At 53.3% G+C, this 27,910-nt stretch overlaps 7 protein-coding genes across 7 annotated transcripts; 3 read left to right on the top strand and 4 right to left on the bottom strand.

The window, feature by feature from the left end:
• Positions 1 to 274: 274 nt before the first annotated feature.
• On the bottom strand, positions 275 to 1,093 carry LMH87_010572 (uncharacterized protein; the record flags this gene model as incomplete). The annotated part of the gene is made up of 3 exons (XM_056197749.1): positions 275 to 581; positions 644 to 1,025; positions 1,090 to 1,093. 3 exons carry the CDS (start codon positions 1,091 to 1,093, stop codon positions 275 to 277), a joined length of 693 nt encoding a protein of 230 aa, XP_056054767.1.
• Positions 1,094 to 4,769: 3,676 nt separating this feature from the next.
• LMH87_010571 (uncharacterized protein) lies at positions 4,770 to 7,462 on the top strand (the record flags this gene model as incomplete). The annotated part of the gene is made up of 2 exons (XM_056197748.1): positions 4,770 to 4,904; positions 4,958 to 7,462. 2 exons carry the CDS (start codon positions 4,770 to 4,772, stop codon positions 7,460 to 7,462), a joined length of 2,640 nt encoding a protein of 879 aa, XP_056054766.1.
• A 3,288-nt stretch (positions 7,463 to 10,750) lies between these two features.
• On the top strand, positions 10,751 to 12,531 carry LMH87_010570 (uncharacterized protein; the record flags this gene model as incomplete). The annotated part of the gene is made up of 5 exons (XM_056197747.1): positions 10,751 to 11,107; positions 11,159 to 11,258; positions 11,316 to 11,384; positions 11,440 to 12,042; positions 12,101 to 12,531. The coding sequence occupies 5 exons, from the start codon at positions 10,751 to 10,753 to the stop codon at positions 12,529 to 12,531; spliced, it is 1,560 nt and encodes a 519-aa protein (XP_056054765.1).
• A 649-nt stretch (positions 12,532 to 13,180) lies between these two features.
• Positions 13,181 to 15,016, bottom strand: LMH87_010569 (uncharacterized protein; the record flags this gene model as incomplete). The annotated part of the gene is made up of 3 exons (XM_056197746.1): positions 13,181 to 13,371; positions 13,431 to 14,632; positions 14,691 to 15,016. The coding sequence occupies 3 exons, from the start codon at positions 15,014 to 15,016 to the stop codon at positions 13,181 to 13,183; spliced, it is 1,719 nt and encodes a 572-aa protein (XP_056054764.1).
• A 1,599-nt stretch (positions 15,017 to 16,615) lies between these two features.
• Positions 16,616 to 18,299, top strand: LMH87_010568 (uncharacterized protein; the record flags this gene model as incomplete). The annotated part of the gene is made up of 2 exons (XM_056197745.1): positions 16,616 to 17,787; positions 17,840 to 18,299. The coding sequence occupies 2 exons, from the start codon at positions 16,616 to 16,618 to the stop codon at positions 18,297 to 18,299; spliced, it is 1,632 nt and encodes a 543-aa protein (XP_056054763.1).
• Positions 18,300 to 19,050: 751 nt separating this feature from the next.
• Positions 19,051 to 20,040, bottom strand: LMH87_010567 (uncharacterized protein; the record flags this gene model as incomplete). Its single annotated transcript, XM_056197744.1, has 4 exons — positions 19,051 to 19,232; positions 19,287 to 19,437; positions 19,505 to 19,593; positions 19,767 to 20,040. The coding sequence occupies 4 exons, from the start codon at positions 20,038 to 20,040 to the stop codon at positions 19,051 to 19,053; spliced, it is 696 nt and encodes a 231-aa protein (XP_056054762.1).
• Positions 20,041 to 21,032: 992 nt separating this feature from the next.
• Positions 21,033 to 27,093, bottom strand: LMH87_010566 (uncharacterized protein; the record flags this gene model as incomplete). Its single annotated transcript, XM_056197743.1, has 12 exons — positions 21,033 to 21,280; positions 21,341 to 21,417; positions 21,482 to 21,786; positions 21,850 to 22,003; positions 22,059 to 22,104; positions 22,161 to 23,280; positions 23,338 to 25,115; positions 25,176 to 25,238; positions 25,302 to 25,422; positions 25,480 to 26,129; positions 26,192 to 26,638; positions 26,703 to 27,093. 12 exons carry the CDS (start codon positions 27,091 to 27,093, stop codon positions 21,033 to 21,035), a joined length of 5,400 nt encoding a protein of 1,799 aa, XP_056054761.1.
• Between the last annotated feature and the right edge of the window lie 817 nt (positions 27,094 to 27,910).

Here is a 27,910-nt window from a genome sequence, read left to right as displayed (position 1 = left end):
GGAAAAGCGATGCCAGAGTTGTTTCGCTTCAACGAAAAGTCTCTGTCGGCGGGTGTTGAATGGAGTAGTCGCAGCCCGGCGCTCAGGGTACGACTCGTAATGGCGAGAACAGTACTGTGTTACCCATTGCGCATGTGCAGGAAAACAAAGCGAAAAGCGATGCAAGGGCGTGTCGGGCCAGCAGCGGTGGTAATCACACACCGAAAAAACGCAAGTGATGCAAAAAAAGACAAAACAGACTAGACATTCTCATAAAAAATTGAGGACATTGGGTTCATGTCCTCGAGGTGACAGTCCACTTCTTCTTTTGCTTGGGCTTCTCGGCTGAGTCAAACGACGGATAGGCAGCCTCGGCATTGCTGGAGTAGGTTATGGGAGCACCCGAGTCGGACTTGGGCACAGCAGTGCCCGGGCCCCAGGATGGTCGGGAAGCCGAGCCGGACTGCTTCTGGCCGAGCGAGGTCTGACGATCCTTGCGGCGGAGGTAGCGGCGGCGCCAGATGCAGGCGCCGATCCAGATGCCAGCAATGGCGACAATCAGAACAACGAGCATGATGACCCATTGCCAATGGTTTGAGATCCTGCTAACAGTCAGTACCATTATACTTGGGTAGTCCAGTTGTATCGAGGTTGTGAGACTCACCAGTCGCCGCTTTTCTGGCTGCTGCCACCAGAGGACGAATTTCCTGAGCTTGAGCCCTTTGTAGTGGTGGTCGTCGCCGTGCTAGTCGTTCCACCACCGGCGGTAACGTGGCAGAGGCTGCCGAACCACTTGGCGACCGAGGACTGGCCGCCCTGCTCAGCGGAGCAGACATCGTTGCAGACGGCATCAGTAGCGGTGGAGAGGGCAATGACGTTTTTATTGATGCAGAAGCAGGCCTCATAGTTGGAGACGGGGCCAGAAGGGATGACGGGGGGGACGCAGTTGGCGTTGGCGTCGTAGAGTGCCTTGCAGGAGACGGCACAAGCGGGCAGCTTGTTGCGATCGGCAAAGGGCACGATGGTGGTAACGGGGCCTTGATCAGCTAAGAAATAATTAGCATAAAATTACAGATTTAACAGGCACAAGAGATTTCGGAGGGAACCTACCCATTGTGATTGAGTCGATAGATGTGAATGTGTAGTGGTAAAACGGCGTACACGCGGCGGCTTAGAAAGCCAGTAGAATTTGCGGACCTGACGGTTTCGGGGGTCCAGCAAGTGGCAGCGAACGAATTGGACAGCGCAGCAGGTCGACGGAGGATTCGGAAACGAAGGTATCGCTACTGTGACCGGCTCGAGGTGTCGGAAAATCAGATGACGCAAGAAAAGCGAGTCTGAGGGGTGGACGATATCGCAAAAGATTGTTTGGCAAGCGGGCGTGACGGAGAAGATGATTGCGCGAGTCGGATGTTGTTGTCGGCAGTGTCTCAGATTGACCACTTCACCAGCGGCTAGAGAAAAACGAAGACGCAAAATAAAAAGATACGGGTTCCAGACGCTAGCGACGATTTCGTATCGAGGTTGTAGGTGCGACGAGGGATGAATTATTTGACGAAGACGGATTTTTTTTTCTTTGCCGCTGATTCGATGAACGGTTTTGGCCGGTTAGAGCGTTGGATGTTTGTGAAAAGCGAGCGGTGGCCGTTTAGGCTTTGGGCGCGGTGCGGTATTATTCTTTTCGGGCCGCAGCAGGCTGCAAACAATGGGGACGGGTTGCTCTGTCGCAGAACGCGAGAGGGATCCTGACAGCGGGCGGGCGGGCGAAAAATGGCAGGGCGAAAGAGGCGATTTGTTTGGGTGTGAGAATGTAGGAAGGAGATGAATGAGGAGCAGAGAGGAGAGGGATTGGAATGGAGAAGGCAACTGAAGGAGGATTAGCGGGATGAGGAATCCCAATCCTGGAACGGACGGATCTGGGAGACCTGGCAGTGGCTGTCGTGGCTGTTAGCGGGTTGAGCGGTTCTGGCAGTGCAGGTTTTAGGGCCGCCGGTGGAGATTTTAGTGGTCTTTTTTTGTGGTCTGTCGGCGGGTTCGCCAGCTGGCTTTGGCCAAGACTATAGTACTGATAAAAAGAAGGCGGTTGGACAGCACTAACGTGCGGTACACTAGTCCCGGGGCTGCTTGTTGCCGAGGCGCATGTACCTCTGGTTATTAATACAAATACGGACGCCACACGAGGCGTACCGGCCTTCCTTGGCGTGCGTGTTGTGGCTGCACGTGTGCAAGAATGACAGATACAAGCAATAGATAGAGAATTGAATACTTTGCAACAAGCACAAAGCGGCATCGATTAGATTGTCCAATTTTTGCTATTAAACCGATGATGCGTAAATATAGCATCCCGTCCCGCTCGTACCTGCAGCGCTATGGAGGCCCGGCTGGGGTCGCTGACAGGCTGGCCCCGACCGACATGGGGACACGCAGCGCGCGATCGCAAAAGATCTGCACCGGATTGACGTATTCCTGTCTTGATCCCACCGCCCAGGGTCAACGTTGAACTTTTGTGAGCTTGTCGTAAAAAAAAGACAGACAGCTTGACGAGCAGGGATGCAAAAAGGTAGTTATTGTCGGTGACCGTGGAGGAATGCAGATTTTGGGCTGGACCAAAACAATAAGAAAAAGAGACCCATACTTACGAGAAACACATACGAATACCTACACCAAAGAGTGCAAGAATACGAGAGTCGATACAGGTGACAGGCCACATGCCACAGGCAAATTATTGGGCCAAGCCTCCGCTGCAGCCTGCCTGGGCAGGTGGTTGGTGTAAAGGGGCGTAGCTTGCGTCATGCAGCTCATTTCGCCTAGTTTGCTAACAATAACGTGCATTTTTGAAACAACCTTTACTTTTTCCTTCCTCTCGATACTTTTCTTTTCATCATGTCTTTTTGCTTCTCGGCAGGGGGACTGCGAATCATGGCGCCATGCCCACTGTCGCCAAGTATTTAGCGGCGTACAGCAGGCCAGGGAACCTTCTGTAAAGCTGCTCTTTCAGTGGCCCAGCCCACTCACCATCCCCTCTGTTTAATATCAAAACACGAGCAACATGTCTGCGCTACCAAGGATGATAAAAAAAAAAACGAGGAACCGCTATTGTCAAGTAAAGAGTCTCTCGTGAAGCAACTGGGAACTGTTCATTTTTTTCTTTCTCAAAACTCAGATTTGTCCCGCCGGTCACGATATCTCGTCACTCGACACCGCCGCACCTTCTGACCATGTACACGCTAATAAGCAGAACCCGCGGAGCACTGCCAGCCCACGCCTCGTTGCTAGGTACTCGGTTTCTACTCACTAGTTGAACTGGCGGATCGAATCATGCGCCTTTCCTACGGCCCGAAAACTGAATCACAAAAGCAAATAAAAAGCCATTCGTCGCTTCCCTTTTCCCCTGCAGGCGGCCGCTTTGCTCTGCTGCACCCTGCCCAAACTTCTTCCAAGGCCCGCTGGGCGGACTGGGCTTCTTATCAAGCGCGCCTCTTCTGCGCCAGTTAATTTCCGACGACATGCAGCGTCTCCCCACGAGCTCCATATCTTGCCATGGCAGAGCCAGCTTATTGTTCTGGAAGGCGCCTGGATACATTGAAGTCTAACCTGATCCTCTATCTGTGATCGTCACGTTGCCTTCGCTGTGGCAACATGTATCGCCAAACCGTAAACGCGTCGTGGAGGGTTCAATCCTTGCTGGTACTCTAGTCTTCCGCTTCGTGAGATGCTATCTAGTCGTGCCCGAGACATGGTCAACGGGCCCTGCCGCACGCCTCCCTTCTTTGCGGCGTCGACTAGCACTATATACACTATACACACCTTGTGTGACTCGAGGCCAGCTAATAATAGCACCAGCTTGAACGGCGTCAATTGAAAAACAGAAACATTGAAACGGCTGGTGTCGATTCTCATTTCGCCCTATATAGATATATATCATATTTTGCACTTTATGCGCCAGTGACATTCAGATAATGGTTAAATACTGGGGCAGTCAGGTACAGCTCGTGCCACGCGTCCAACCCAATCACTTGGCGTTTACAATCCACCGCAAAGCCAGGATGCTGGCGGAATGAGTTGCTAATAATATCAAGTCATGTTTGTGTTTAAACCAAACGCCGGGCACCAGGACGCTACACTTTGACTTTTTGTCCGTCGCCCAAGCATACTGGTGACCTGTTGTGCTCTCAAGTCATACCGAGCATCTGGGGTCAAATTTTCATAGCAAACTAAAAGCAAGTACCTTGACCACACATCTTCTCTAAAGAGGCGTCCAAAGAATCACGTCAAGATGCGATGTCGAGTACACTGCAAACATGCCTTCAGGCAGAGCCGGGGTTGTGGGGGTTTCTGCGCCACAGACTGTCCGCATCTAAGAAATGCAGCACGTCTTGACGTAGCCGGTCAGCGATCCAGTCCAGTCTATTTGTATTTACCAATGCAAGTCCAAAAAGTCTCACTCACCATGGCATGTACGCAATGAGCCCTTAGCCCAAGCTGCCAGTTCCTTATGTAAGCACACAGACCGCCCCTCATTGGGCCGCGTCCGCAGTGGCGACGGCTGTGCCTAGTTTTCCGGCCGTCTAGCAAGCTCTAGCTGCCTTACGTCACAAGACTATTTTCTCGTCGCCGTCGTCGCCGTCGTTGTCATCGCCGTCTCCTTGCAGTACTATCATCTTGTCGATCGAGAGATATACAGCCGCAACATCTAAAAATTACCACCTCCTCCGCATCGCTGCTTTAAACGTAGCTTTGCCGTGACCCATCCTGGCCTGTCCGATCCATTCGCCCCGACATGCCACGCCATGCGTAACCACTCCGACGACAAGTGCGACGGGGACTGGTCTCGCTATGTGTCGCCGGGTGCCAATACTAAGGCCCTCCAGGTCCAGCTCGCCCTCTCCCTGACACTCGGCGTCTCAGCCTTCATTACTTTTTGCGTACGTCCTTTCAAACCCGTCGAGGCTTCGTGTTGTCGCTAATCAGAGAACAGCTTCTCCGCCCACGATGGCCAGCCCTATACTCGGCGCGCAAGAGGCGCCTCCATCCCAACATGGATCTCCCTACCCTTCCTAAGACCTTCTTCGGCTGGATTCCGAAACTGTATCGCATCACAGAGGAGCAGATTCTCACCTCGGCCGGCCTCGACGCCTTTGTCTTTCTCTCTTTTTTCAAAATGGCCATTCGAATCTTTTGCATCATGGCCTTCTTTGCCGTTGTCGTGCTTTTGCCCATCAACCACAAGTATCTCAATGAAGGCTTTCTTCCGGGTCAACCTGATGACCGCGACAACCAAACGTTGTACACCTACCGCCCAAATTCGTATGCCTCCGTTCGGCTCCCCTTTGGCGCCTACGGCAAGGGCGACGATGAAGATGGTGGCAAGGATAAGAGTCGAGAGCGCGCCTTTCTTTGGTCTCACGTCGTCTTTGTCTACCTCTTTGTCGCCTTGACCCTCTACGCCATCAATCGGGAGACGTTCCGCATCATCAAGCTACGCCAAGACTATCTAGGATCGCAATCGACTGTTACCGATAGAACGTTCCGAATCTCTGGTGTTCCTGCCGCCCTGCGATCAGAGGTCAAACTCAAATCCGTTATCGAGAAGCTTGGTATTGGGAGTGTCGAAACCGTGTTTCTCTGCCGCGACTGGAAAAAATTGGATGCTCTAGTCGAGGAGCGAACCCGCTTGTTAAATCGACTTGAGACGGCTTGGGCTCGATATCTGGACTCGCAGCACCCCCACGATAGAGAGTTGCCCGCATCAGATGTGCCGCGAGACTCAGAGAACCATCTGGTTACTGACACAGCACGAGAGCATGATGAAGAGTCGGGCGAGAACTGGGGTCTACTCCAAAGCAATCCCGACCAGCCACATCTCCGTCACGGCGTCCGCCCCCAGGTTGTCCTTCGTCATGGCTTTTTGGGATTCCGTCGGCAAAATGTGGATGCCATTGACTACTACGAAGAAAAGCTGCGGAGAATCGATGAAAAGGTGGTTGCTGCGCGCAGGCAGGAATACACTCCATGTGACATGGCTCTCGTCACCATGGACACAGTTGCCGCTTGCCAGATGCTCATCCAGGCCGAGATCGACCCTCGTCCGGGTCAGTTCATGACCAAGGCCACTCCCTCACCGTCGGACATGGTCTGGAAAAACACGTACGCTCCTCGCGGCATCCGTCGCCTCAAAGCCTGGGCCATCACCTTGTTCATCACCATTCTCACTTTGGTCTGGATATTTCCTACTGCTCTCCTAGCCTCCTGGCTCAGCATTTGCACTATCCGCAACGTGATGCCCTCATTTGCCGATTGGCTAGAGGACCATGAAATTATCAAGTCGCTCATTCAAAACGGTGGTCCTACACTCGTCGTCTCCTTGCTCAACATTGCTGTTCCATACGTCTACGACCTGCTCTCCAACCACCAGGGCATGATTTCCCAAGGTGACGTCGAGCTGTCTGTCGTGTCCAAAAACTTCTTCTTCACCTTTTTCAACACCTTTTTCGTGTTTGCCATTTCCAAGACGGGTCTCGACTTTTATTCTTCCTTGCAGGAATTGTTGAAGGACACGAGCAAGATTCCAGCCATCATAGCCGCTGATGTGGAGGACCTTGTCAGTTTCTATACCAGTTTCGTCATGCTGCAAGGTATCGGCCTGATGCCCTTCCGCATTTTGGAAGTAGGCAGCGTCGTGCTCTACCCCATCTACCGATTGTTCGCCAAAACACCGCGTGACTATGCCCAGCTCCAGAAACCGCCCAACTTTCAGTACGGGTTCTACCTGCCGACGTCACTACTCGTCTTCAACCTCTGCTTCATCTACAGCGCGCTGAAGGGTGGCCACATCATTCTCATCTTTGGCATCATCTACTTTGCGCTGGGCTACTTTACGTTCAAGTACATGCTGCTATATGCCATGGACCAGCCGCAGCATGCAACCGGCGGCGCCTGGCGCATCATCTGCAGCCGTCTCGTGATTGGCATCCTGGTTTTTGAAGTCGTCATGGTCGGCCGAATTGCGTCCCTTTCGGCATTCGTCCAATCCGTCTCCATCCTGCCCCTTCTTCCTTTTACTATCTGGTACAGCTATTATTTTACACGACGCTTCGAACCGCTCACCAAGTATATTGCGCTGCGCAACATTCGCGGGGCCGCAAGCGATGACGAAGCCATTCTTGATGATGGCCAGGACGAGCCCCTGCCCAATGGAAACTCGACGCGCCGCCTCTTGCGTCGTGGTAGCACCATGGACGAACTTCGCGAGCAGGGACTGAGCTTTGTCAACCCGAGCCTCGTCAGTCCGCTGCTGGAGGCGTGGATCTATAAAGAGCCGCCGCCGGTACCGGGCAGCGACGGCGAGACATCCTCGCAGGCTGAAGAGTCGTCACGCCCGTCGAGAGGCTCATCGAGGGAACCGAGGTTCGTTTTGCCAAACGCAGATAGTTCATTAGGGATTGGCGACGACAATGTGTGGACGGATTCGAGACAGAGGTAAACGAAGGGCGTGATGGACGGCTGGTATATTGTTAATTTCTTGAGTGATACCATTCCGCACGTATTCTTAGCTTCGGGAGCCAGTGGCTTTTACAAGACTAGACTGCTTATAATTTCCTAATTCATTTACTTTTGATTCGCAAGCACATGCTGAGAATTATACCATATGCGCGTGTTTTGAGCGCGTGGAGCGAATCGCTTCGGTCTTAGGTCCTCGACGTTCAGACACGTGGCGAGCATACACTGAGAATGGACTCTGGCGCAAAGATCTGATGGCAGCTTTGGGAGCCGGACATTACGAGAGAGCTTCTCGTATAAAAAAAAAAGCACGAGTGTAGTACATCTGTCGATCAAGCCGTGCAAGTCACAACAACCGCTCTAATGAGGCACGTCGATTGTAGCATGCTCACAGAAGATGCTCCTATGATGAAGCAAAATGGACGCAGTGGGATGGGTTGAATCATTTCACGGCCAAGCAGAGATGCCATGGTACGGAACAAATCGTTGCACTAGTGGTGGATTTTCCGCGCGCAAACTCCGCGCGTTACACGGATGGCCAATCTGCGAGGGCGGACTGTCCGAAAGAGACGGCCGATTTTGTCCCATTTTATTCCGCGGCCCATCTCGCGAAATTGTCGAAATAGTAGGATTCTGTTATGTGATGAATATGTCATCTCCACCGGCATGCCGCCCCCCCAAACTCTCACCGGACGTGGTCCGCGCGGGCCTTCTCGCGGGTCATCGCGAAAGAGGATAGATCCGCCCGTCACTGCCAGAAGAGAGCTTGATTCCGGTCACGATGTGATGCACAGCCCTAGTTGTCGGTGAACAAGCCCACGTAGGCAGTCTTTGGCTCTAGCATGTGCGCTGGTCTCACAAGTCGGAGACTGGAGGACCGTTTGGACCCCGACGGCGGACTCGTGAACTCCCACCCCATGCAAACTGCAGAGTGCATGAATACGTGTATCGATGCAGGTGATGTGCCGTCTGCCATGCGTGTCACCCGGTAGTTCTTTGTTTCAAAATAAGCGATGCGCTCAAAATATGCAATCGGAACGGCGTCGCACCGGTGCGCATGTGCATAAAACTTGAAGAGTGTGGAGCATAAACTACTGGTAACTAGATGAAAGGCGCAGAAATGGAGGGTAGCATCGTGGCCCTGGCAGGCGGACCAGCTGCGGAGGCAGCCAGTCAACTAAAGTTAGTTGACTATTTTATACATCTTTCGTGGTTTCTGCGTCGCTCGTCCGGCCGAGGGGCTGAGAGCAAGTTTGGGCTTTTTTTTTTTAACGACAATTGTAAAAAGCAGCATTCGTGAGACGGTTTAACCATGTTGGATAATTGACAGCTCGCGGTACACGGAGAGCCTTTATCTAGATCTAAAAAGGGGCTTTTGCGGCTCAGATCCTGTGGCTCTTTTTTCCTTTTTGGCTTCGTACCCGTATTGGCCGTCTCTGCTTTGACTTTTCCCGGGGATCGGGCCGCTGCCGCCTCTCAACCCCCCCAGGGCAACTACGGGGGCGGCTTTATACTGCGCCGAAACGAAGCCGTTTTCCTCGGCCGTGTCATCTGAGTGATGTTTCATTGTTATTCTTTTTTGTAATACCTTTACAGATCTGCAGTGTCCGACCTGCAGCCAGACACATCCAGCAAGCGACTTATACCAGTCGAGAGTTGGCAAGGGGACTTGGCGAGCCGGTAGTTGACATTGACTTTGACAATATCAGCCCATGTTTCCCGGCAAGAGTCCAGTCCGTTCTCCATCGCGCGACGCACGCTTCCCGTTGGACGATTTTCCGTCGGGGGGTGGTTCATGGTTGTTGCACACGCACGACAGGTAAACGATGAAATTTGACGGCGAAAAATCAGGACCAATCCAAACAAGCGGCTCCGTAAAAGGTCCTCTGTCTTGCGCTGCCCTGGCCTATATACGCGTATTTGAATACGTGCACTCCACAATTTCTTGTACGATCTCGTTGTCAGGCGGCTTGATGATGGCGCTGGATGGCTGGATGGCTGGCTGACCCTAGCGCTCTTCTCTGTGTGAAGCATGCCGCTAATTAGATGGAGCAAATTACACCAGGGGTTCTTTTTCTACACTGCAAATCAAAGTTGTGACGAGCGTCATCGTCCGTGATTCGATTGGGCTCTGCCGATACTGCACATGTGTGAAAGTGTGAAAGAAAGGGCCCAACTCCGCCTGTTCAAAGGGCGGGATCGACCAAGTGCCGGCGGTGTGGAACTGGCGTCAAGTCCCTGTGTGTGGCTGAGAGATGCTTGTCCTGCTCTCTTTGTCCCTTTTTTTTTTTTTTTTTTTTTTTTGCTTTTCCGCCCAGCACTTTGAGTCGGAGGAATCATTTTGTCCGATGCATCGTCATCGTGGCGTCTCAGCAATCATCTTGTCGGCTCGTGTCTGGTTGTTTGCCCGATGGCTGGGCTGTGGTACAGAAGTGCGAGGAGGAGGGGGCCAGGGCCACGTAACGTGCAAGTACAGGTTGCAAAAGAACCATGACGTTTCTCAACCTAGCCTGTAGAAAACTGGAATGCGGATGAGCTGAACAGTTTTTCCTCCAAGCTACTTGCCTAGTTCGGGCCGCAGAGTGAGTGGCAATCGCAAGACCACCGGACCCCCTGCGCTACGGATGCTCAGTTAGCGTCGTCGATGGCGTAAAGACTCACTGAAAAGAGTAGCAAAACCTGCATCTCTTCGCTTTCGACGCCAGTGGTGTAGACAAGATGAACTCGAGGTAAGGCTGTCGTTTTGTAAAATTGTGATTTAAACGCCGTTTAGGTGACTGACGAATGTGAGACTCTCATCACCGTCCTGTCTTGCCACAGCCCGCTGTCACGATCAATTTGTTGCGTCCGCCTAGAGCGGGCCAATGCCCATCATCTTCACAACTGCCATCCCAGCTCTGGCTCGGTTCGTCGTCCCCATCTTCGGCCCCTCCCAAGATTTCGGCGCGCGGACATGGAGCGAGTGCGAGGCTAGTCACGGAGCGGAACCTGGAGAAAGGGGGGGTGTCATTTCTGGGACCTAGACTTGCCTCTTTGGAAATGTGCTCGGTCTGTGAAGCCCCCGTCCGACCTTGATCTGTGTCTCGCCTACGTAGCATTTGTCCATGCCCATCAGTCTCTCTATATATATATCAGCGTAGGCCCATCCCGGTCAAACTGGAAACTGCCTGCCAGAGTTGAAGACTTATCGTGTCTTCTTCCTGTCACCCTGAACCCCTGTCTCAACCGTCAGACTACACATCAGCCTATCAGAGCTTCGGTGTTGCAAATTATGATTGCTGGTCTCATGAGCTACCTCGAGGCCCTGCCTCAGGAGGCCGCGCTCAAGCCGGTGCCCATCATCCTCGCCTCCATTATTGCCGCCGTCATCGCCGTAGTCTTTCGCATATCGACCGCCTCCAAGCTGCCGACCCTCAACCCCAAGGGCACATTTGAGATCTCGGATCGCCGAATCAAGGCCAACTTCCAGAAGAATGCCGCCACGCTCCTCCGAGACTGGTTCGCCAAGAACCCCAACAAGCCTGTCGTCATCAACGGCGACATGGGTCCCATGACCATTCTACCTCCGAACATGGCGAATGAAATTCGCAACGACCCTAGACTTGGCTTCATGGAGGTCACCATGGAGGTGCGTATCCGACTCATCACTGCTTTGCATTTCGCTAACATTAGCTCGTAGGCCTTCCACAGCCACCTCCACGGTTTCGAGCCCTTCACCCTCGGCCAGAGCGATCACCTTATTCAAAACATTGTTCGCAAGGATCTGACCAAGCAGCTTGGTGAGCAACACTTGCCGAAACAACATAAACACGCCCTGTCATTAACAGCCCAAACAGCCAAGGTTACCGCCCCTCTTGCAGATGAAACTTCGCTTGCCCTGAGCGAGCTTCTGACTGACAGCCCTGGTATGTTACATGACGCTCCGCGCTCTGTTAAAGTCTTGGCTGACCACATCGCCAGAATGGCACGAGGCCAATGTCCGCCAGACCATCCTCCAGCTCGTCGCCCGCATTTCCTCCCGCGTCTTTCTCGGCGACGAGCTCTGCCGCAACGAGGACTGGCTGCGCGTCACCAAGGAGTACACCGTCGCCTCCTTCAACGCCGCCGAGGAGCTCCGCCAGTGGCCCTACCTCCTGCGCCCCATTGTGAACCGCTTCCTCTCGTCCTGCCGCACCACCCAGGCCATGCTCGTGGAGGCGCATACCGTCATCAAGCCCGTCATCGAGAAGCGCTACGCTGCCCGCGACGCCGCCGCCGCCGCCGGGAAGCCCTATGTCGAGTCCAACGACGCCTTGGACTGGTTCGCTACTGCCGACCCCAAGAGATTTTTCGAGCCCGTCAACTTCCAGCTGGCCCTCTCCCTGGCCGCCATCCACACCACCACCGACCTGCTCTCCGAGACGCTGCTCCGCATCGCCAAGAATCCCGAGATCATCCCGGCGCTGCGCGAGGAGATTGTTTCCGTCTACCGCTCTGACGGCTGGGAGAAGACGGCCCTCTACAAGATGAAGCTTCTGGACAGCACCATCAAGGAGACGCAGCGCATGAAGCCCATTTCTCAGAGTAAGTGCATGCAGTCAAACGGACGTTCCTTGGCAACCGACTAACATTTGGCGCAAAGTTTCCATGGCTCGTCTTGTCAAGGAGAGCTTTACCCTCGAGGACGGCACGCCACTCAAAAAGGGCCAGAAGCTGGGCGTCACCTCGACTCACTTCCGCGACGCCTCCAACCACGAGAATCCCGACACGTGGGACCCGTACCGCTTTGTCCGCATGCGCGACGACCCGGAGAGGCAAAACGCCGCCCACCTCGTCTCGACCACGCCCGAGCACAATGCCTTTGGCCACGGCCAGCACGCCTGCCCCGGCCGCTTCTTCGCCGCCAACGAGATCAAGGTCGCTCTTCTCGGCATCCTCATCAAGTACGACTTTGAGCTACCCGAGAATGTCGAGTCGCAGGTGTATGAGAATGGCCTGTCGCTCGTGTCTGACCCCATGGTCGCGCTGCGCTTCCGCCGTCGCGAAGCCGAAATCGATCTTGACTTGGCGTGATGAGACATAGCGCGAGGTGGAGTTTGTGCTTTACAGTTTGTTTGGGAATGGTGTTTTGTGCTTTTTGCTGGCCCGGCGTGGTCACATTGTCTAGCTTCTAGCATTGTCACTGCATCTACTTAGTCTACCAAATTGGATCTCTTCTCATTGACAACGCTTCTACAATAAAGGAGAGCTCGTTACTGTCAGTAAAGGGTTTTTTTCCGCGGCCCCTAGCATAGTCGCGACATACACGTGGCTGTTAACACTGGGTGACCGTCAAGCCACTCGCTTCAGTAGTGTCGGAGGATCGCGACGAGGCGCACTTAGTGAACGTTTCTTCCGACGCCACAACTGTATCGCGTAGGAATTGCCTCTGATTGAAGATTTAGGCCTATGATCTCGTGCGGATTGAATTTGGTTTTCGGTTCCGGTGCGGGGGAATAGGAACTAGCCGAACGGCAGCAACGAGGAAGTCAGAGGCGAGCTCAGTAGTGTATCTTGCTATCATTTCACTAGAGTAGACAAGCCAGACGTTAAGAATATGTTTGTTTGGTGGTTAAAGCTTAAATATTAGAGCTAATTCAAAATTTATGCATGTATAGGAGGCGCAATTATCGCGCAACCAGGCTGAATACCATTGCCAGGTTAGTTCTATATAGCTCTGCCTCTACAGCTCCTGGTTATCTTCGCCCTGGCTCTCGCCCTCGAGCACGGCGGCGTCAAAATTGCGGATAAAGTCATAGTAAAACGACAGCATCTTCATGTGCTCGTGCATGTCGACGCGCTCATCGATGGTGTGGATTCCGGTGGTCGATCCGGGAGTAGCAGGAGTGAAGCGGTAGATGTTGGGGGTGAGGTCTAGCGGCAATTTGTTAAAACTAATCAAGTCCAATTAGGCTCAAGGGCATTCAACTTACTCTGGTAGTGGCGAGTGTCGGTGTTGCCAGTCATGGTCTCGCCGACAGGGACGACGGTGCCGTCAAACGCGAGGCTGTGCTGGGCAGTACCGGAAAAGGTGTCCCAGACCTTGCCGTGCATCGGCGAGACGTTGGCGGGCTGCGAAGTCTCGGCCGTCTTGATGATGAGCTTGCCCTGCCAGTCGACCTCGTACTTGGCGTCGATCTTGTCGCCCTTGCCGGCCATGGGCGCAGCGGCAGCCTTGCCCGCGTACGCCGCATAGTCCTCGTCGCCCTCAAACGCCGAGACGGAGAGGTTGTACTTTTTGACAATGGGGTCGATGTAGCGGACAATGTTGTGCAGGACCTTGGGGATGCCGTCGTCCAGCGTCACGCGGTAGTTGACGCCGAGGGTTGTCTTCTCCGGCATGGCATTGATCTTTTGGCCGCCGCTGATAAAGTCGACTGCCTGCGAGGTACGCACCATGAAGGACTGCATGAGACCGGAGCCGTCCAGGACCTCGGCGATGCCCTGGACGTCGCCGCTGCGGACACGCTCGGTGACTTCGGGGATCTCGTCGGGGGAGTAGCGCGCCAGGCAGGCCATGTGTGCGTAGACGGGGTTCTCCTTGGTGAGGACAGGCGCGTAGGGGTTCGCCTCGAGCGTCTTGACAATCTCGGCGATGATGCCGATGCCGGTGTGGGGAAAGGGAATCGAGCTGTGGCCGCCGACGACGTGCAGCTCAAACCACACATCGACGTGGCCCTTTTCGGTGATGCTGGGCAGGACGTACTTGACGTCGCCAATGGTCTGGATGCCGAAGCCGCCCTCGTCGATGATGACGGCGAGGCCGTCGTCGCCGTAGCGCTTGGTCAGCTCGGCGGCAATCTTTTGCGCGCCGCGGAAGCCAGAGCACTCCTCGTCGAAGCCGAAGGCGACCAGCACGGTGCGGCGGGGCTTCCACTCGGTGTCGGCGAGCATCGTCTCGAGGGTCGACATGATGGCCGTCAGACTGTTCTTGTCGTCGCTGGAGCCGCGGCCCCAGAGGAACTGGCCGTCGTAGTGGGCGTCGAAGGGAGGATAGGTCCATGTGGACTCGTCGGCGACAGGAACGACATCCTCGTGGGCCATCAGCAGCGTAGGCTTGAGGGACGAGTCGGTTCCCTCGATCGTGTACAGCAGGCCATATGTGTTGATCTTTTCCACCTTGGCGCGCTTGTAACTGCAATTTGTCAGTCTTTGTGGGATATCAGAGGCTTCAGAATGGACTGGCGACTTACATTGTGGGGTACGTCTTCTCAATCACCTTGTGCAGCTCTTTAAAGGGCTCCCAGCGCTTGTCCTTGCCAATCTCGCCTAGATCATCGAAGCAAATGGACGGGACGCGGACAATGGCCTGGTGGCGCTCGACCTGCTTCTTGAGCGCGGCCTTGCCGCTCCAGAGCTTGGAGCTGTGCGGCAGGCCATCCTTGGACGGGTCAATGGCTGGAGGAAGCCGACACTCGGAGGCGATGTCGACGGCGCCGACGGAGCGGGCCGGGGTCTGCGCGACGAGAGCAGAAACGCCCGCCGCACCGACGAGCAAAGCAAGCTTGGAAAAAGCCATGACTTGCAACTTCAATTGACAGGATGAATTGTCACGACAAGGTGTTACAGATTGAGTTCCTGGGGACGGCTTTTTAAAAAGAATTGGTCGACGCGGGGAAAGCTAGGATGTTTGTCTCTGAAGCTCCGTTCAAGGCCGGGTAAGGGACCCGGTGCGACGGTCAGTACCCGGTTTCCAATCCCAATGGGGCAGGCAAAACGGTGCTATCGCCGGCGAGGCTTTGCCTTGCAGCAACCGCCAGAGACTTTGCATTGTCCTGCATCGATCTACTATGGAAGAGGGGGGTATAAGAGCAGATGTGCATGCACACGCAAGGCCCAAAACTCATGTTCAAGCTGCCATCCATGTACGCCTGTACGCAAGTGTCCAAATCCTGCGGTCGCAAATACTTGCTGCAGGCCGGAAACGGAGTCCTCCATTTAATATGGATAGCGTGTGGGACTTCCGGGAGCGCCTCCCATGCTGCCTCCGAATCGGCGGGGTGCAGTACCTATTATTAATATATGTATAACGGCGGGAAGAGCCTCTTTGTATTTGGTGAAATATCCATGCACTGGCTTATGGCACTCTCCGTTGTCCACACAGAGAGGTTCGACTAATGCGCAGCGCTACTGATAGAGTTCAGCCGCCATGGCCCGTTGCAGTCAGACAGTCTTCCGCTGCTGGGCTGGCCGAGTGTGCCGACTCGGCAAATACAACAACTAGTAAGTGAGTATTCTCGAGGCGCAGCAGAACTCGAGATGAAAAAATGCCCTCACAACGTGGCAGAAGGTGCTTATAAAGGCAAGAAAGATTGTCAAAAGCCAATGGCAACGTGGGCACAAGCCGGACGTGTCGGAAGCCAGCATCGCCTGGCATGATATCATAGGCTCGATGTAAGACGAAAAGACTGGGGAAGAGGGCCACAGAGCGCCCATGTCCGCGGAACTCGTCCTTAAATCCGGGGCAGGTTTTGAAGAGCGACTGGTTGCGCAACTCAGATACTGGCACTGTCGTCAATCAAAGCAATAAAAGATTTCACCTGCGATCGTTGCAGCAAGTAAATCCTTGCTCAAGTCCTTGATGCAGTCATCGCGTCAACTGGTGGATCAGTCGGAATATGACCCTGTCGTGGCCATCGGAAACCATCGAAACGGTGGGTTCGGCCGCCGCTAATTAACAAAACAAGTGTGTGCTTGCGGCAGTATCAGTATTCGCAGAAAAATTCTCCGCGGAGGCACTTAGCGCAGAGTATTTGAAATCTTACCAGAACCGCTCTAAGACGAGGACTATGACGACACCACGCGATTGGAGGAAGACAGTCGGAGCCGGACCTCCTGCGAGCGACGCAAGGGACTTCGCGTTTAAATCGGCCCAAAGCAAGCCGCTATGTGCCGATGTTTGAGCCATCTAAATAGCATTGTCCTCTCCAATCCCTAATCCAAGACCTTTGGTCCTTTGTACTGGCACTAGACCCAAGACATGATTTGCACAGTCACCAAACACGCATTAAAGATCACATCAGCCGTATAAAACGCAGCAGTAATCCCAAAGCCCGACGACGAGTAACACGAACCGTCATTATTCGCATCAGGACTACGGTCCAACACTCTCTGCAACATGGAGGCCATCAGCAGAGTCTTCTCCTCGGCCACCAACAAGCCCATACGGACCAAGAAGCTCGACCACTCCAAAGAGCCCTTTCTCAACAGCAATGGCTACGTCGACTTTGCGCCCGACGACCCCGAGAACCCCATGAACTGGACCATGGCCCGCCGCGCCGGCATATCCGTCATCGCCGTGCTGCTCGTCCTCAACGCCACCATGGCCTCGTCCGCGCCCAGCGCCGTCAGCATGTCCCTCAACAAGCACTTTCACGTGTCGTCCGAGGTGTCCGCCCTCACCGTCACGCTCTTCCTGCTGGGGTACTGCTCCGGGCCGCTCCTCTTCGCGCCGCTCAGCGAGTTCTACGGCCGGCGGCTCATCTTCATCATCACCTTTGCCGGCTACGTCGCCTTTAGCTTCCTGACGTCGTGGCCGCCCAACTTTGCCGCGCTGCTCGTCGGCCGCTTCCTCACGGGCACGTTTGCGTCGGCGCCGCTGAGCAACGCGCCCGGCGTGCTCGTCGACCTCTGGAACCCCGTGCACCGCGCCACGGCCTTTGCTTGCTTCTCGACCATGGTCTGGATCGGCCCCGCCGTCGGGCCCGTCGTCGCCGGCTTCCTGCAGCTCACAAAGGGCGACGAGGGCTGGCGCTGGTGCTTCTGGATGCTGCTGTGGCTCGGCGCCTTCACCATGCTGCTCGTCATCACCATCCCCGAGACGTACCCGCCCATTGTCCTGATGCAAAAGGCCAAGCGCGCCCGCGCCAACGGCTTCGACGTCAAGGCGCAGATCGAGGACTCGGATCGCTCTCTGGGAGCGGCATACAAGGTCGCTCTGACGCGCCCTTGGATCATTCTCTTTGACACGATTTCGCTGCTTTGTGCCATCTACCTGGCTGTTGTCTATATGCTGCTTTATATGCTCTTCTCCATCTATCCCATCGTCTTTCAGGAGATGCGTGGATGGAACGCCGGCATTGGCGAGCTGCCGCTTCTTGGCACAGCCATCGGAGCTGCCTGTGGTGGAACGATTGTCGCTGTGGACTCGCACATAAGACAAAAGAAGATTGCCAATGGCAAACTTAAAATGTCTGAAATGACACCCGAAGATCGGTTGCCGCTCGCCATGATTGGTGGCATTGGCTTCTTCATCGGCATGTTCTGGCTTGCATGGTCCGCGAATTACAAGTAAGCTTCTCCCGTCTACTCGATATTTACTGGCCATCTAACACGTCCACAGCTCTGTGCACTGGATCGTCCCTACTATCGGCGGCGGCGTTCTGTCCGCCAACATGTTGCTAGTGTTTGTCTCCTACTTCAACTACCTCGTCGACGTATACCTCATCTATGCCGCCTCCGCCCTCGCGGCCAACACTGTCGTGCGGTCTGCCGGTGGTGCTGCCGCGCCCTTGTTTACACGTCAAATGTTCTCCGCCATGGGCGTTGGTGGTGGCGGTTCCCTAGTCGGCGGCGTAGGGGCCCTTCTGGCCATTATTCCTTTCCTCTTCTATAAATATGGCCCGCAGATTCGTGCGAGAAGCAAGTTCTCGCCGACAGGTGAAAAAGACAAGGCTACGGGGGGTCAGCCGAAAGATCAGAGCGTGCGGTCTGGAAACGGTCACGACGAAGAGAGTGCGCTGGAAACGACTTCAAATGAAGATTCGACTCCAGCAGTGGGCAATGGCGAGCAAGAAAAATAGGTACGCTCTGCTTGTGTGGTGGCAGCTGAATAGCTCTGTATAAGACCTCCTTTGTACCGCTGAACACAAAACTTGGCGAAAATGTAAATTCAATCTTAGAAGTTTATGAAATAGACTATGATATGGTTTTATCAACTTACTCAGCTGCCTGAAATACCTTGAAGCTTGTTGCGCCATGCTTTAATCCCACAAAGAGGCCGCACGACCCAGCAGAACTAAACTATAGAACATATTGAATGGGTGTTTCTCTCGCTGTGTTTGTGCCGGATGCATGTCTACGGTGCACCATTACAAATGGTGCACCGCACATGTCCTCTTGCATGGTTGCATTCGACAGTCACAAGCATGTCCTGGGAGATTGCGAGGTGCGGCGTTCTGATCACACGCGCTCTGAATGTCAAGGCTGTGGCCATTCTTGAAACAAAAGAAAATTAATTCATGGGACATTTTTGAATTTATACAATGTTTGCCTGTAGCAGTTCCCCGCCGTCTAATGCAAGGAAAAGGGAAACGAGATATCGATGCCCATGGTCTTGGGGGGATAATCTTTGTCCTTTTTTCTTCCTTTCCCTCTTGCTATTCTCCCCGAAACAAAAACACCTGTTGCTCTCTAATGCCTTGGCCTCTTCCTTTCGTCCTTCAAAAACTCGACACAAAGAACACCGTCTTTATATTGTTACAACGCAAATTGGCGTGTCGTGTGTATTTCGGCATGTCGTAATAGTTGTTCTTTTTTCAGGTTTCGGATTCTTTAACCAATGACGAGCTTGTCCTCCTCGGGAAATTCGTAGGCGGGAATCTCGAGGTTGAGAGGGGCAGGGCCTCGTCTTATACGGCCGGAGATGTCGTAGTGGGAGCCGTGGCAGGGGCAGAACCAGCCGCCGTAGTCACCAGCCTCGCCAATGGGGACACAACCCAGATGGGTGCAGACACCTGTACTAATGTTAGCTCTCAAGAATCTGGAGGGTCGGGTCAGATCCGACGTACCCAGCATGACGAGCCACTCGGGCTTCTGGACGCGGTCGTCATCGGACTGGGGGTCACGGAGGGAGGAAACCTCGACCTTGTTGGCCTCGGCAATCTCGTCGGCGGTACGGTGGCGAATGAAGACGGGCTTACCACGCCACTTGATAATGACCTGCGAAGGAAGAGTCCGTTAGCTTTCACATGGGAGTCGAGCGGCGGAACTAGTTGAAGAGGCTTACGTTCTTGCCCTCGGGGATGGTGTTGAGGTCGACCTCGGCCTTGGCCATGGCCAAAACGTCGGCAGAGGCGGACATGTTGACAAGGAACTCTATCATGACAGCCAGCGTCAGCAACTCGCATTTCAATTGAAGCCCCCAATGGGTCGCGTTTGGGGCGCATGGGACAGCCATTGGCGGTTAATTGGATCAAGTATCGCTTGGAAATCGATCGTTGTGTATCCCAAACACGTCATTCTCCTCTCGGGCTGATGGAATTTCTTACCTTGAACAGTGCTCTTGGCGCCGGCGGCAGTCAGGGCGCCGATGGCACCGACCATGAAGTAGGAAAAGACCTTGTTGCTGTTCTCGGACTTGGCGGACATGTACTTTCCAAAGTCGGGGATCTGGGAGCCCTTGGTCTCGCCCTTGAAGGGGCTGCTGTAGCTGGGGGCGCCGTCGGAGCGCATGGCGGTGCTGCTCAGGGCGCGCACAGCGGGCACGGCGGGCTTGGCCGCGGCGCGCAGGCACAGGCGAGAAGCAGTCGAAAGAGCAGCCATTGTGCGATTGGAAAAGAGACCGGCGGGGTTTCGCAAATCGGGGACGACCGAGGGAGAGGGTGGTGGGAGTCGAAGGATTCGGTTGTGAGGTCTTTTTCCTTGCTGGGTGGTGATGGTGACCTTTGCCGAAAGTTTTGGGACGGGTCCTTGACTGGGCTGCCTGAGGCGCCAATTCTTTTCGCAGCGTAATGTGTGCAAAGCTGGGAAATTGGGCGACGCTGATTGGCTGGTGGGGCTGCTACCCGGACTCTCCCGCAGAACTGGCCTGACGCCTCCCAGCAGCGGCCGAGCTGGCTGGCACGCTGGGAATTCGGCTGCGCCTGTCAGCAAGCTTCACCCTCCAGGCAGCTCTCTGCTAACCTAGACCAGCTGCTTTCTCAACAAGCGACAATTGCAGTCCGCGCACAAGTCATCTAGCGCATTTCGTCCAAGAACAAGTTTCGCTCTGCTGCACAGGACTTTTTCCCATTTTTTTTCACAGTACTACCTGTGACTTGCTGTTCGATTGTGAAGCTCGCCTACGTCGTGGCATAGTGGCAAATGACGGCCAAGCATGCAAATGTTCATGCCTAGCGACGTGACCAACTGACTTTCATAGGAGCAGTTACCTTTTGGGAAAACAGAAAAATTTCCAGCAATGCAGAAAACCACGGTCAAGATATACGCATTGATCTTGCACTCAAAGCAAACGCACAAAAAAGCTGACACGTTCGCCATTTCGTCTCGCCCACGAAGCTCGTGTTGGGAGGTCGACATCTCCCGATAGCCTGCAAAAAAAGATTCTTGCATTTCATAAGGTCTATGGTTAGACCGAATCTAGAAGAGCGCTTAAATGCGAGGCAGCTACTGCAATCGTCGTGGCTTTCAAGCTTTCCCGACAACAGTGTGACTGTGGCCTGCACCAGCCATTTGAGGAACAGACAAACAACAGGACGTATGCGCTCAATTTATTCTTGGAGAATTCTGACACCGAAAAATGATGCTACAGTGACTTACTCTTTGCCCGCCAAGCTGTGCTCCATCACATCCGCAATGTCAGCATCCCACGAGCTTCCCCCCTCCTCGCCTAAAACATCCTCCCAGACATCGTCAATATCTCTTTCGGTAAAGGAGGTGTTGTCAGATGAAGCGTCATCAACGTCATCGAGCATCGCACTCTCTGCCGTATCCCCATCCGTACCAAGCTCAACGCCCTGGGGCAACTCCATCTCGATCTCGGTCCCTTCAACCTTTTCAATGTCTATATAACCAAGTTAATAACGCTTTGCATACTTCCACTGCAGAATTTATGTGCACGCACCATATACTGGCTCATCACCAAGGAAGCCAATAGGAATCTGATCTCTCTTGCCTGTTGTCTTGAAGCTCAAGCGGCATCTGTTGGGGGAAACACTGTTAGCTTTCATCGAGGACGTGAGCATCGTCTTCAGCCATCACTTACGAAAACGCGACAATGACATCAATGAGACCGCCCCATTTCTTCCGCGTCTGCACACCATCCCAGCAATACCCATTGACACTGTTGCTGCGGAACCGGTTCTGCCCATTTGTGCTGACGGCACAAATGACATTGTCCATGGACTTGAGAGCCTTGTTCCTTGGTGTATACGATTTACCAGCAAATAAATTGCCAGACATGCTCCGCAGACCAGGAAATGTTGGCGAGGTGGCAGAGGCAGTCTTGGGATATGCCAACTGCACTGTAAAGTTGCGCTTATGGTACCAACTTTGGCGTTTCTGATCTTGCTGTGCTCGGAAAACCACTATTAGAGATCTAGATCTACTGTGAGCTGGGGAAAATGAACTTACAGCAGCGCTGATACCTGCAGAGTGCGCCTGCAGGTTCGTCTTTGCGTACTGGGCTACCCGCTGCTTCTTGCCCCAGCCGGCTTGCACCCAGCCATCCTCGCCGGGGCCCCAATTCTTCCATTCAGCCTTTGTAGCATCAGACTCTGGCTTTTTTCTGTGGCGGATCTGTCAGAAACTCTTGTCCAAAGTATCATGCCGACTACGCTTACCTGTTGTTGTAGTACACTATGTTGGTGTCCAGTCCACTAAGAAGTTCTGGAGAAAACCATTAGAAATCTGCCCAGAAAAGGCCAAGGGACAATGAAACTCACTGTTGCAAAGACCTTGTTGATCATTCTGCCAACTTGGCACGCATGTTCTTGCTGTGCCAGTTGCCACGCTTGGGTAGAGACCATAAAAGTCAGAGCCACCCTCCTCAGACGAAGCGAATGGAAACTCGTCACAGTTTGTGAGAGCGCGACCAAGCTTTGGATCACCCCAAGCGGCGCGACGGCGCGCTGAATTGTCACCCTCGCAGAATCCGAGACGGGTGAGAGTCTTGGTGGGACAGCTTTGGCCACGACGGCGATTGGCTCGCTCCTTTTTGGAGTCCCAGGTCAGGGTCCAGCTGCTCTTGGTGCCTCTGCTATTTGGCTGACCGTTGCGGTTGTTGAGGAACTTTTGCACCGAGTTGCAGATGCCCGGCATCGTTGTGCTCTTGCCCCGAGGCTTCTGCTTCAGCAGCGTATAGTCGGAAAAGTATGAGACACAGTTGTAGTATAGCTTGGGCAGCTTCTCAGGGCATTCGCCCTTTGACGCGGCTGCGCGCTTGGCAATGCCGACTTCTGGGGCCGCAGACTCGCTCTTGTTCAGGGCGGCCATGTCCACACTGCTGAGAACTTCCGGGTCTGGCGGTATAGTGGCGGCAGTGCAGCCATTGAGTCCGCCGGTCACGCAAGTAAAGTCTCCAAACTTGAAAGATCCCTCTTCCGTCTTCCCGTCATCGGCTGCAGCCGCTGCCATGGACGCGTCTTGCCCACCGCGGTAGGTGCCGTTAGCGGACATGTTGGCCCCCATTTGAAAGAGCCCCGGGCCGTCGAACTTGGGCAGATCCCTGCGAACAGAGCCAAACTCGGATGCAGGCAGCTCAAAAAGCGGCCGGGGTAGTGGCCCGCCTGGCGAGCTGTGCAGCTGTCGCTTCCGAGACGTGTCAGAGGAAGAAACCTCCACAGGTCCGTAGATGTCTATAACTTGCTCCTCAAACGGGTAGTAATTGTCCGTTTTCCATGTGCCGATCAGTATGGCTTCGACAATGGCTGAGAAGCCCACCCTATAATAGAATTTGACTCCGTACTTGTACGACCAGCCCTTATCTAATTGAGCCTTGGCGTTGGCGTAGAACCACAGCGTGGTGTTGACGAACGCAGCGACATGCGCATCGACCAAAGTTTTCTGCTTGAAGTCAGCATCCACACATTGACTGCAACACGAGTAAGTTATGACACTTACTTTGAACTTGCCAATTCCACCGCCGAGTTTAAGACCTAGGTTCACCTCTGGCGTGACCAAAACGCCGAACCCGACAGAGGCCTCGACTTCGGCTTCAAAGACCGGCGATAGACCCTCCTCGTCGCCGTCATTCTTTTCAAGATCGCTAGAGGCCTTGCTGCGTGTCTCGTCATCATTCGGCATGTACAGCTCGATCGGCTTAAAAGTATACCGAGCGCCGACCCGCATGGAGCCCGCGACCGTCACTTCGCCCTTGATCTGGCCCCAAATGTCCAAAGACGGACCAATGGACGCGATGCCTTTGATGGCTAGGCCGGGGTATGTCAGCGTGTCGATGATCTTCTTGCGGTCGGACGTGTACCCGAGATGCGCCTCGCCGGCCACCGTGATGCCGGCTTCCATGTATGGGTGGGCGCCAACGTACGCGTACGTGTCGATGATCTTGGGCGGGACAATGGTTCCCGAGAAGTAGTACGCATACTGCGTGCGCATGTCAAAGTCAAAGTCGGCCGTGACGTCGAGACCCGCCTGGAAGCTAATGCCTGCATCGCTTTCGCACTCGAGCCGGCCGCTGTAGAGCGTCAGGACGGAGCTCCAGCCCATGGGCAAGAAGCCCTTTTCATCTTTGACAATACTGTTGAGCTTTTTGAGCCATTCCTTAAAGGCTCCGTACCATCGACGTTCCATGGCATGGGTAGAAACATCGTGCGCCTCTGGTGTAAAGGATCTGCGACTCTGGATATGCTCGTCGAGGCCTGCCTCTTCGAGGTCGCGTTTCTTAGCTTGATCGACACGCGCTTTCCACTCATCAAAGCCCATGTGCTTGGAATAGTCGCGCTTGCTTCGCTTCTTGCTCTTTCCGGTCGGCTCATCCGTGACATCGTCCCAGTAATCCATCAAGTTAGTAAAGTCGACGCGCATGTTGACTTGCTCGTCTTCGGCTCTCTTGATGGCACCGAAGTTGTAGTCGAACTTGAGTTCGTATACGCCATTTCGGTTTGCGTCAATGGTCCGCTTGCGATGAACCCAGGATGGCAGCTGAGGCAGATCAACGCGCTCCATCGACACGATGCGAGCAAATGGACCTTCGCCAACGTGGTCTGGAAGCCGGATAATTGTATCCTCAGCGCCCTTGTAGAAGGTGCGCCGACATTCTCTGGAGTCTGGCGCATGGTTGCAGTAGACGTGAATGGTTTCCGGCGCGTCCTCAAAAACATTGTCCAGGATGGTTCGATTAGTGGTGAGGAGCGAACGCTTCTCATGAGCATCCGGTTCTTTTTCGCTCACCACAGTAAAATCCTTGCCGAAATTGTCATTGAGCGAGCCGTCTGGCCCGTTCAGCATTATGAAGCCATACGGATCACTGCCAGGGTTCTCGTACTGGTTGTCTGGTGTCGTATCTTGGTTGTTGTTGCCAAAGTCATCGGCAAACTCCCACACATTTTCCGAGCCATCTTCTTTATGGGGGTCCGACCATAGGAATGATGGATCAACAGGCAGCTTCTTCTTCAATGGATTTGGTGGGTTGCAACAGAGCCCGTACTCGGGCTCCACGTTGTTCATCTGCGGATAAGCTGAACAGTCAATAGAGTCCTTATTGATCCAATCAATGGAAGTATGAGGAATCAGAGCTTTCGTGACCTTGATGTCGTAGTAAGGACACTCCTTATTGTTGCAGGTGAAGAAGTCTGCGTAAGAATCTGAGTACTGTTTGTCGCCTCCATCGGGAGGATCCAGAAGCCGGATGTCATTAGACCAAAAACAGTTCTCCAGGGGATCTGAAGAGAAAAACAGCAAAAGTTAGACGGGCAGGAGGTATCAAATGTGGTGTCACCTACCCTTTTTTGGACAGCAATACGATCGCAGCGGCTGCTTGTGTTGATCGGTAGGCTTGCAATTTGCTGTTTTCGAAAGAAAAGAGATTAGGCTGAAATTGCTTCTTAGTTCTCAATGAAAAAACTCACATCCGTCATCTTCATCCAGCCTCCAAGCTACGACTTTGCCTGAACTGCCACAATTTTCGTTCCAGTCGCCGCAGTCAGACCACCAGCAGTCGTCGAAGAAGTCAGTCGAATCGCAGCACAACTGATAGCAACAGTCAGCTTCAAGTCAAAACTATTCCCTGGCGGTAATTTGCCTTACCGAGCGACGACCTTGGTAGCAACTACCCGTTCCCTTGTAGTCGATGTAACTGTCGGTCGCAAGTTGGAACTGTTTCTTGCCGCAAAAGCCGGAACAGCCAATCTCTGAACGTTCTGGAGCACCGATCCATTCGCAGTTTTTCGGCATCTGGTCTTCGGGGCAGCAAATGTAATGAAACTTGCCCTCTTTGCATGTTTCTAAAGCTTCATGTTTGTCGCTGCGGATTCTCCGTGGTGCATGCGCCATTTCGACGGGCTTGTATCCAGTGAAGCATGTTGCGCCAGAGGTCGTGTCCCGCGCACTCGATGCACATTTCGTGCTGATGTAGCAATTTTGACCGGTGTATGGCGCAAGCTGCTTCACAAGCTCACCCTTCTCCTTGTCTGTCAAACTAGCGTCGCCGTGCGCTTTGGACATGTTTTCGTCACCGAACAGGCCAGACATGGCGTCAAAATTGGAATTGTCCAAGTCGACAGACCAGATCATTAGTCCTTTCAGGCAGCGTGACGACTGATATTCTTTTTTGTCCTTGAAGCTCTCCGCATCATCAAACGATATCCACTGGTTCGACCCATAGATCATGTACTTGACCGTAGAATCCTCGTCGTATGTGACTGTGGTACCCAATTCATTTTTGCGACTTTGGATTTCTACGACAAAGGTCAGTCATGTATTTTCAGGTACAGAAAATCCTCTTTAAGTCTTCACATACCAGAGTAGGAGAGAATGCCAGCGGTATCGGTACATGAGCCAGGAAGACTTGGGCCATCGAATTCGCAGTTGGGAGGAGTATGACAGTTGGGATCCTTGATATGAAAACCCCGACCATAGAAACCGTAGCCCATGACGACTTTGTCGTGATTGATTTTGTTTCGCCACAGCAGATCTAGGCCGTCTTCGATCTCGCTGATGTTCGTGTGACCTTTGAGGTATGGACCAGTGAAGCGAATCCCTTCATCCCATACACCGTGGATGTCATAAGTCATCATGTTAAACCAGTCAACATATTCTTCGAGTTGCTTAATATCGAAGCCGCGCATGTACCAATAGCTGGATGGTAAAGTGAGGGTAATTTGCCAACCAGGATCAACACTGTCGAACATGTCCCTCATTTGAGACATGAATGTCACAAAGTTTGGCATGTCGTCGGGGTTTCCGCCTAAAAGCGTGCTTAGCTATTTTCTTTTCAGGACAATTTGCGGGCTGGACATGAGAAGCCATACCTCTATCATCAGCGACCGGGTACTCCCAGTCAATGTCCACACCATCGAGTGCATACTTTTGCATGTACTTGATGAGCGACGAAATGAACTTTCGTTGAGAATTATATGTGGCAACCATATCGGAAAAGCGATGCTCGGTGGGCGGATCATTGAAGACCCAGCCGCCAATGGCAATATTGACACGCAGGCCAGCGTAAATCTTTTTGAGTCGAGAGACACGAGCGACGGTCTCACCGATTGTGTCCGTCATTTCCAGATCCGAGCTGATGCCTTCAAAAGCAACATTTATGTGCGTTAAAACACCCGCTGGGATATTCTCCGGCTGTACGGCGTCGCATTTTCGTTTCGCACCCTCGGCATTGTAGTATGCGATCCTGACCTGGGACTTCATGGCGTCATCGGTCGCATCGCACTTTGGTCGTCTAATTTTAGACCGGAAAAGTCAGTGGACAAGCCAGAATAACGAAGTTGAGAAGAAACGTACTCAACCGCAGGACAGCCACCCTTGTTCTGGCATTTGTCGCAAAATTTGGGCTGCGTGCCGCAGTACCCAAATTGACTAGCAGCCCGTGGGTTAGTCAAGAGTTTGTTCAACTAATGTATGCTCTACTTGCCTGCAGCAAACCCCAAGCGGGCAGTCAAATTGATCCTTTGGGGCATACTTGCCACATTCGGCGACGGCATCGCAAGTGCCTTGACATCTAGAGACGACTTTTGTTAGGATACATATGGATCATCTTGATTCAGGCTCAACATACCCTTCACCACAAAATTCCGGACCAAAGCCGCAATTGCCTGAAGTTTTAATAGATTAGCAGTGATATTGAATATTTTATCTCGTAACTGTAGGTATACCTGAAGGCCCACAGCAACCCGAGTGACACTGTTTTAACTTGCTGCAAGTGCTGTCCTGCTGAGCCACTACAGCAGAGAAAAGCCCAAACGCTAGGATAAATACCAGCAAAGGTATATTCCTGTACATTTTTGCGTGTATACACTCCGATTGGAGTATATACAGGTGGATCAGATACAATAACAAGAAGGAGAAGAAGAGCAAAGGCCCAAGCACTATTCCAACGCAGTTGGTTCAATGCAAGATCAATTCTAGCAGAATAAGTAAACACGATCTTGGGGACGTTCTAGAGTGATTCATATAGTATACAGACGAATTTGGACCTAAATCTTTACGCATATATGGACATCTCATA

The sequence above is a fragment of the Akanthomyces muscarius genome, chromosome 5 (assembly GCF_028009165.1).
Source record: "Akanthomyces muscarius strain Ve6 chromosome 5, whole genome shotgun sequence".
Taxonomy (NCBI): domain Eukaryota; kingdom Fungi; phylum Ascomycota; class Sordariomycetes; order Hypocreales; family Cordycipitaceae; genus Akanthomyces; species Akanthomyces muscarius.
Note: the sequence above shows the minus strand (reverse complement) of the source record. Positions and strands in the feature narration are given on the sequence as shown.